Here is an 8,876-nt window from a genome sequence, read left to right on the forward strand (position 1 = left end):
CGACGTGATACTTTATTCCTTGAAGGTCGCCACGTTCGCAAAAGTTGAACCGCTGCATTCGTTTTTGCAGCAGCTGGTCTTCGTTGTGGTCTTACTCGATATCTTCGGAGTAGCAGATGCCAGATCCTTGAGATGAACAACTTGAGACCAGAAACAGTCGGCATACCGAAATGAAAATCCCCTTCGGGTATGGAAAGCAGCAATGAGGCAACGGAAGCCGAGATAGCCAAGAGCCATATCACAACCCAAGACTTCAGAGTGACCGTGAAGAATTGTGACCCTGAGATCATATATAGGTGTATTAGACCGAGAAGTAGAAATGTTTCTATAAATGGAACAGACCCGGGGGATCCTAGAGAATTGTATATTGTCCTTCTAGATCTGTCTGCTTTTCTCCCCAAGGACAAGAGTCTGTTTTGTCTCAAAGCTTTCAAAATGATGGAATGGGCGACTGCATTCCGCTCCTTCTGGTCTTTGGCTCGTCTTCGAAGAATTACGGGTACACTACAGCCGAACAGAACACATATCAAATCACCCGTCCTAGCGTTCCGTGGTGCGAGTCCGAGTCGTCCGGTACGTGCGCGCATTAGTCTGCGGCCCCAAATGACACTACGTACTCTCCGTAGGAAAAGCTTTAGTATGTGGTCCTGTGCCCAAAGCTTGCTATTACCTGTGTCTAACACAGGAGAGAATTGTGGCCAGCGTCTAAAGACTTCTGTACCAGCACTTTCATAGTAAGAAGGTGGATTCCGACCGTTAGGGCCTCGATCACCAACAAGGGTGCGCCAAAAGACCTCTGGAACATACGACTCCCGCGAGCGCCAGCCCCTGTCTTGAGCCATTCTATTGGCAGGTATCCAGAGTACGCAGGCTCCTCAAGCTCTTCGATTTCGTCGACCAGTATTCCAGCAGCAAGCACACTTTTCCTATGGCGCCCGTCGACGAATGAGGCACTGGCTGCATGACGCGTACCGGCGCTGTAGAAGACGTGCCGCGGACCTCCAACTAATGGCTCTGCGTTAATCCGTCTCAAATAAGAACCTTGTCCTGAAGGGCTTTGTTGCTTCCCAAACGTGAAGTGAGACACATCCCTTATCCAAGAAGGGTAACGTAAGTCCTCTCGGCTATCCTTTTGTAAAGGTGCCCACGGCATCAACATCACATCTAGAGCCCTTGCTGGGTCAAGGTGCTGCATAGAGTGCTGGATGAAATCAATGAAGACTTCCACTGGCTGCTTGCTGTAATCAATTGTGTGTGCGGCTGAGAAATCTTTGCCGTCCGCCGCCAAACCGAGCAATGAATAAATTGTATCCGAGGGCGTTGAAACCTCATGAGACATGGCAAAAGACACGACTAGATCCACTAACGATGTCATCCGGACAATACTCCCATCTCCAGTCCTCCTGATTGACCTAGACAATATCTCAATGAGTTTGACGGCTGGAAATTGGTGCACGTCTATGAGTGGGTCGAACATATCCTCCTTAGGTTTTGCCTGGGTGTCCAGGATATCACTCAAGCGGTTTGTAGCGTTTTCGATCTCAGAAAATAGGTCAATGGCGATCTGAAGGTCACGAAAGCGTAAGCTCTGCGTTCCGCAATATATTATTGCCTCTCGAGCTAAGGCCAATTCCTGAACCACCCATCGTCTCCAAAACCACGGACGATTCATCAAGGCCACCAATGAACGCCAATTTTTGGCGTCAAATTTCGCATCGTTGTCATCCATAAACAAGGTTAACATTTGCGGCACAAATCTCATTGCGCGGTCGCTATCCTCATCGGCTGCGCCTAACCACACACAAACATTTGAAGCAGACTTAAAAATCTCTGGCATGAGATCTACTTGCGAAGTTTTTTCCTCATAGTCTGCCTGGTTGATGCAAAGATAGTCAATCCATAGCGTTCTTTCGTCCGATCGATGACGCAAGGATTTGAGTAACATGATGAGCTCGGCGCTTACGAAGATTGTCTCTACTTTACCGCTATTGGAAATCCTTAATGGTTCAGTCGATGCTGTTACACTCCAAATCCAGGAGACAGCTTCAAATGACTCTGAAGTGATGAGTTTCGCGTCTAATGTGCACTCAATGTCGACACTGTAGTCGGAAGCTGCTTTTAAAGACAGCAAACGAATGGAACCAGGGGTCTCGAGACGCTTATAACTGACTGTTCTTGAGCTTTGAATTTGAAAGCCACCTTCAAAATCAGCCATTGAAAGGGGCACGACCCTTGTCCCCGGTGGCCAGAACTCGTTCCACTTATACGCGCGAGCAACGACATCTGCCTTCGAAACCGTTGCTTCGTAAGGGGGTGGTCGGGAAGATAATGTGAAATTCGGATTGTCATTAGCCCATATGTCGTCAAAGATGAGATAAGCAGGTATCAGATACCCGAAGCCTGACTCTAGTTCTCCTGCAACTAGATGACCATACAAGTCGCCCGTCGTGGCGTCAACTACCCATGAGCCGCAGTCGCCTTTTTCGAATGTACCAGCAATCCTGATGGACCAAAGTTCTTGAATGTGGTTATTGTCCTGAACCACATGGGTTGCAGTTCCTGAAATGAAACCCCTCTTGAAGCCACCTGACCCAGTAACAATGATGATAGAGGCATCCTCAAAAAAAAGTCCATTGACGATGCGCTCTGGATACAGAAATTTGCCATCCTCAGAATCGCGAAGTGGAATCCTGTTCGACTTCTGGAGAGTGGGTTGACTTATCTCAATGAGCATGTAGTCAAGGCTGGGAAACCCTCCATCCACAGATGAGAATGCTGTCTTTCCCAAATGGAATAGATCTGATTGTTTCGAGGAACTTGACATCGATGTGCTTCCGCGATCGATAATATCGGTTGAAATCTCTTCTGACCTCGTCAGACTAGAAGACAAGACCTGTTGTGTACTCTCCCCAGATGACGAATCTTGATTGGATTTCATAAGCTCTGGTGTAATACTTCCACGGCTTGTTAGTTCCGCATCGACTTCTGAATGAACAGAATCATCATCACTGTCTTCACTATCACTGTTCTCGCTGTCTGAATCCCGTGTCTGAAGACCGGCCAAAATACTATTGTCGATGATATGAGCAACAGTAAGGTAATAGTACTTATCATTTGAGCGAATGATACCACCTCCAGTCGCTTTTTGCAAAGACTCCCGACCCTCGTCTACCTTGAGGTTAATCCACAAAGATTGTCCGCAAATGGGTGCCCATGCTTTATGGAGCACTGGCAGACCCTGAAATCTGCGCTGATAGTCAAAATCATCATCCCTGAGCGCAAGCACTACAACCAATCCTTCCGTATTTGGCGAGGTCTTGTTGTGCTTCACTCGAAACCCATTAGCAGCAATTTCTCGTATGTCTCTTACTAAGTCACAAGCATCTCTTCGCGCTTTTCGGTCTTGACCTCGGAAGATAACGACTGTGGGCTCAGCGATAGAAGCTACAAGTCCAACCATAAAGGGTGACCAGGCTATATCTCGAAATTGAGTAGTCTCTTGGTTGCGGAATGAGCCACGTATGTGGGACGATATATCTCTGTCGTACGTCTCCCGAAGGTTTGCGGGAAGCTCCCAACAACTCCGTCGACTCTTGCCAACCTTTCCAGGCAGCAATCTACCGACTGTCGTGGATACGTTCTGAGCCATTGGGGGTCATATACCAACACCTATCTCGTAACTCAAGAGTGAAACATCATAGTCAGAGGACTTTTGAAGTATCCACGCAGAAGTCGCGGCGATGCTCCGATCGAAGTCATGAACAAGATAGCAAATCAGTCTCAAACAATATCGTCTGAAGTCATGGTTGGGACTCGGAAGATAAGGCTTGGCTGGGACGGCCCTAGATGGTGGGGGCCAGTGCAAATCCTGCCAAATTTGGCTTCACCATGAGTTCAATAGGTATGGCCCCCGAAGCCTAGCGTCTTGTGTCCCCGAAGACTCAGAAGAGGTGAAGCTAATAGAACCATCGTGCGGGTATATTCGTACGGCCTTTGCTTCTCAGTAAGGTAGTGCGGAGATGGCAAATATAGTGCATGCACCCTTAGGTCAACACGTTGATTTGGACAGTCAGATTAACCAGACGCCAGATTCCGACACTTGTTGGAGGCAGATTCTCAACGTATTATGGGCTCGACAGCTTACGATACATAACGTCAGCACGCGTAGAGCAGAATTGAACTGCTACTTTCAGTACTATGCTACCCAAGGGCGACAAGCACTCGAAGATGGCGGACGCGAGATTGTGTACAGATCGCATCGAGAATTTTTGGAAATCGTGCAAATGATAGTAACTGGCAAAACGCGCCAGGAGATATATCAACACGTTGAACAGCGCGTACCAAGTCCGAGACCTAATAACGCAGACGCGCTTGTCGATAATGCTATCGATCTTGCAGCCCGACTGTTGCTGATGATTCAAGTAGGAGATCCGTCACATTACATTCTCAATCGGTGCGAAGAGATTCTGTGGGAACAAGGAACCATCAAAGACTTCCTCAGCCTGAATTTCAAGACGCAGACCGTACTTGCCATAGACCAGACCAAGCTTGACATTTTGTTCAATGCAAGAAACCTTGACAGGATTGCAGGCCTGAAAATCGAGTAAGTGGCCGGTACGATATTCATTTCACTTGCCTCGATGTAATTTTGACTTGAAATCATAGATGGACTTTCAATCTTGCAGATCACCTACTTCTGAGGGACTCTGAACACGATCCAGATGCTATCATTCACATCTTCCATTGCGCAAGCTTTTTGCAGAACATAGAGACAAGGTACACACTTAGAGAAACAAGAGTGAATGCGAAAGCTAAAGTTGTTATGTTCGCAAAATTAGAAACCGACAGATCTTCCCCAACAATTTCATCGACGAGACACTGCGAACATTAGCGCTCCTCATGCCACCGAACAACAAAGACGTCATACAATGGTTTAAGAAGCAGAGAAGTTCACAAGGCTTGCTCGACGTGACAGCCGTTCAACTGCCATTGCTGAAGATCAAAGATCGCCGAATCGAGAATTTCACGTTCTGGCGAGACAGACTCGTCATTCTGAAACAGAGATTTGACGACGCCGACCCTTCGAGCTTCCGCCAGTGGAGGCATGACAAGCGTAAGAAAGTTCAATTCTACACCTTCTGGGTGGCGATCGTGACGTTGGTCCTAACTGCGCTTCTTGCTCTCATCCAAGACGTTGAGGCTGCCTTGCAAGTCTATAAAGCTTACAAGCCGACCTCTCCCCGAATATAGCATGACTGTGATATAACAATGAGCCAGTGCTACATGTAATATACTTAATAGATACTCGATGTCGGTCCTTCGAGAGGATGCGGTCCCTTGGGTTGTTCTCAAATTTGGGTTAATTGAGTGCGGCCCGATGTGACAGAACTTTGTCTCGCTTTCTACCTTCCGATATCACCAGCGGATTCATCATGTTACTTACACAGAACACTTGTCCGATCTTGACGTGGATCAAAGCAGCAAGGACTTGTGCTTCTCTCGCAAATGAACTCAATATGATTGCCAACGCGTAACACCATAATTGTTGAGGTGGCAAGTACTGGCAAAATCCTGTCAAGGCTCTTACTGTTCGGCAGCTCTACGTCGACGAGCGATGAGATCAAGGTGGCGCGCAGATGGAGAATCAATGCAAAGCAGCACGTCTGCCGCGAATTAAGCTAACCGGTTGACTAGATACAAAATACAAATATGCAATACATTCAAAAGAGTGTCCAGGCATTCAAAGCCATTCCCAAGCATCCCATCAGTGCTTATGCGAGGTTCGAACCTTTCCCATGAGAAAAGTCAAATTGCGATATAGGTCGAGAGGTTTAGCATAGCTAGAAGTTGTGGAGAGGGTCGCCAAAAATCTTCAGGAGTTGATTCTCCACTTCGCCACTCGCTTTCTTGAGGATTCCCGGCCCGATACTGCTTACGATGTCTCCGAGTGCTTGTCCAAGATGGATCAACAAGCCTTGGACAAAGCGATGCTGTGACACATGTACCCGTCAGTAAAGCATGATTTTGAATGGCACCAAGGATGACCTAGTGCATGTATGAGAAGACCTCAAGATCTCTGGTCTTGCGACTCACTTGATAAGGCGTATTGTTCTTGTCATGATAGACGAGGAAGCGATTCTTGCCCTCCGAATTCTCTTGGCCATATTGAAAATCTTCGTCCACCTTGAAGGCTAGGATCCCGTCTTTGGATTCGGGGTTATGCTTGAAGTACTGGAGAGACTTCTGACTGACCCAAAGGCGCCCAGGATCATGCCCTACAATAGTCAGAGACAAAATAGGATTGTTGGGGCGGGAGACTCATAAGCTCGTACCTTGAGTGGCGTTCTTGAACACAATGTAATAGTAAGTCTCGGATCTCTTGAACCACATCTGGGACCATTCAATCGTCATGGGCTCATCTGTCAGATGCTTCGCTTCGGTTTCAAGGCTGTCTCCTTTCTTGACGACAGTCTTAGAATCAATTGGAGTATCTTGAGGCTTCGACATGATTGAAAAGTCTCAAAGGGCAAGTCAGATTTTGACTGGTTTCGTATGAATATGCTGTTGAGTTCAAGGGAGTGTATTGATTCAATGGCTCCAAGAGTGTGTTGAAGCTTGAGAAATCCGCAGATTTTATCTCATTCTCACCTCATACCAATGTAGTCTTCATTTCCCAATCTAGACGTGACAATTTTAGACAAAAGGTTTTGTCCTAAACATTCTTCCCAATTCGATGGTCCATGACGGCTCATTCCTAGCAGCCATGGGCGATTTTCTCGTCCAACTTCCCAAAGGAGCAGTAAGTCATGACAAAAAGGTAATATGCTGATAAGAAAAGAGCGCTCGAGCCTGCTGCAAGACCGAGACGAATTCAATCACAAAGGCCGGCCGCTTGATTGTACTTCTCATTGGATCTGGTCTGCCACTTACGTTGCGTGAGCACGTCACACGGCAGCGTTGAGAGTCTACCTCTGACCTTTTGGGCCGACGCCAATCGCTCTATGTGGCACTAAAGCTGGCCTTCAGGCAGGGGTGCACAGGCCGCAATGCCGTTTGTATCTTTCCGGAACCTGAATAATTCGCGTTCCTCTGCACTAATGAGTCTGGTTCATTTGAGGAGCCAACCGCATACGATGGCGTGGACGATCATTGCAATGACCAGGGAGCAAGACTGTGCTAATTCAATCCAGGTATCGATCAAAGGTGAGCCAAGTCGTGTTATGACTTGTACGGAAGACTTACGGAATTGACGCCCGGCCATCACGATTCTGTCGCTCTAGCGAATTTGTGTAACCGAATTGAATCACACTACATCGTGATTGTCTGCGAGGATCGATGATCACCAGTACAATCATGACAAGAGCTAAAACTTGAAGCTTTTTATGTTCTCAACTCGTCGCACGGTTTGGATTGAAGCAGTCCCCACATCATCTTCACGACAAAGGTTGAAATGAAGGAAATTTCAAATGAAAAAAAGATTGCATCACTTCCTCAATCTGAAGCTAAAGTCGACATGCGTTGAGAGAATAGCTGTGCTCACAAGCTAAATTGCTTTCCACAGACTGGGGCGGGCCGTGGCGTTGACAACTGGAGCTGAGGCAGGAGCGGAAAGAGGTCTAGCACAACCCTCTCGCTTGAGCCATTGGCTACCCTGCTTTGAGGACAATTTGAAAAGATTGATATAGTGCTTGCAGCCTTGGCACAGACAGAAGGGTCCTCTGGCTTCTGGTTGGTTGACGTTGTATATTGTATAGACTACGGCATCAAGGTTGTGTCAAAATGCCGTTGACGATAGCCGTTATGACGGAACTTGGCAATGTCTATCACGAGTAGTAAGCATCATCGCTGATTCTTCTCTTAGGTAGGACGTGAGTGGGCGTAGGAGAAAGGCGAACTTCGTCCCGCATATGAGCTTGACAAGTACGAAGCTCTGCAGTTTAATGAGTAGACTTCATTTGGACATTGGGAAGAAAACTGTCATTCGCAGTTACCTAAAGTATCATTCGCATCCATACAATTTTCAATCTGGGTCCCTACAAAGTTGTAGATAAACCAACCCGTGAGCGTCGAGGATCAAGCTAACAGTACGACTGGAAGAAATTATGAAGAGGCTCGCGGCCTGACGCCTTTTGCAAATGGTTTTAGCTCTCTTAAGACATCTAATAAAGACTTAGCAGTAGAACATAGATCATATCTTTCTGATCCGCATGCTGATGATTAAGAAGGTCCATCGGACTGGTCTTGAAGAGATTTTGCAATGCATGGAGCTATTAGTGAATTCTTTCCTTGGCAATGAAGAAAATGGTGGGATACTCAGGGTACGAGGAAGACTTTCACAAAGGCTCCAAAGCGACGACTTACCTGGTACGCTACATCACCCTTGTCGTGATGAACTAGGAAGCGAGATTTGCCCTCTTCGTTGGCCTGACCATACTGAAAGTCAGGGCCCACCACGAAATCAGGTTTCCATCAATGAATCGAGAGTTCTCTTGAGCTTGGGCGAGAGATTTTTGGCTTATCTACAGACGACCACGGTGACGGTCTAGATTCCGTCAAGGGTCACTTTAGTCATGGCTTTGCGCTTCAACAGTGGGAAGAGGCGCGCCTTGAGAGACATCTTCGAGCACGAGATAATATCATTGCTCAGACCTCTACTCCCGGTCCCGGGACCGAGGGGACCATTGGATATTCATTGGGGCAGCAGTGAGATATTCGACCTCGGTCTCAAGGTGGTCTGCGTACCCGACGATCTTTTCAGAGTTGATTGGAGTCTCTTGAGGCTCCGACATGGTGAGCTCTCGATTGGACAGCAGAAAGTTCTATTTCTGATGAAGAGCACTGAGCATCTTCAGCGTCGAATTGAAGGTCACTCCGAG

At 47.3% G+C, this 8,876-nt stretch overlaps 3 protein-coding genes across 3 annotated transcripts; 1 reads left to right on the top strand and 2 right to left on the bottom strand.

The window, feature by feature from the left end:
- Positions 1–609: 609 nt before the first annotated feature.
- Positions 610–3,649, bottom strand: KY384_000519 (uncharacterized protein; the record flags this gene model as incomplete). Its single annotated transcript, XM_044809055.1, has 2 exons — positions 610–663; positions 722–3,649. The coding sequence occupies 2 exons, from the start codon at positions 3,647–3,649 to the stop codon at positions 610–612; spliced, it is 2,982 nt and encodes a 993-aa protein (XP_044665042.1).
- Positions 3,650–4,019: 370 nt separating this feature from the next.
- KY384_000520 (uncharacterized protein) lies at positions 4,020–5,250 on the top strand (the record flags this gene model as incomplete). Its single annotated transcript, XM_044809056.1, has 3 exons — positions 4,020–4,603; positions 4,666–4,776; positions 4,839–5,250. The coding sequence occupies 3 exons, from the start codon at positions 4,020–4,022 to the stop codon at positions 5,248–5,250; spliced, it is 1,107 nt and encodes a 368-aa protein (XP_044665043.1).
- Positions 5,251–5,840: 590 nt separating this feature from the next.
- On the bottom strand, positions 5,841–6,507 carry KY384_000521 (uncharacterized protein; the record flags this gene model as incomplete). Its single annotated transcript, XM_044809057.1, has 4 exons — positions 5,841–5,950; positions 6,006–6,045; positions 6,094–6,275; positions 6,333–6,507. The coding sequence occupies 4 exons, from the start codon at positions 6,505–6,507 to the stop codon at positions 5,841–5,843; spliced, it is 507 nt and encodes a 168-aa protein (XP_044665044.1).
- Between the last annotated feature and the right edge of the window lie 2,369 nt (positions 6,508–8,876).

Source organism: Bacidia gigantensis (assembly GCF_019456465.1).
Source record: "Bacidia gigantensis strain McMullin 20006 chromosome Unknown contig_74, whole genome shotgun sequence".
Taxonomy (NCBI): domain Eukaryota; kingdom Fungi; phylum Ascomycota; class Lecanoromycetes; order Lecanorales; family Ramalinaceae; genus Bacidia; species Bacidia gigantensis.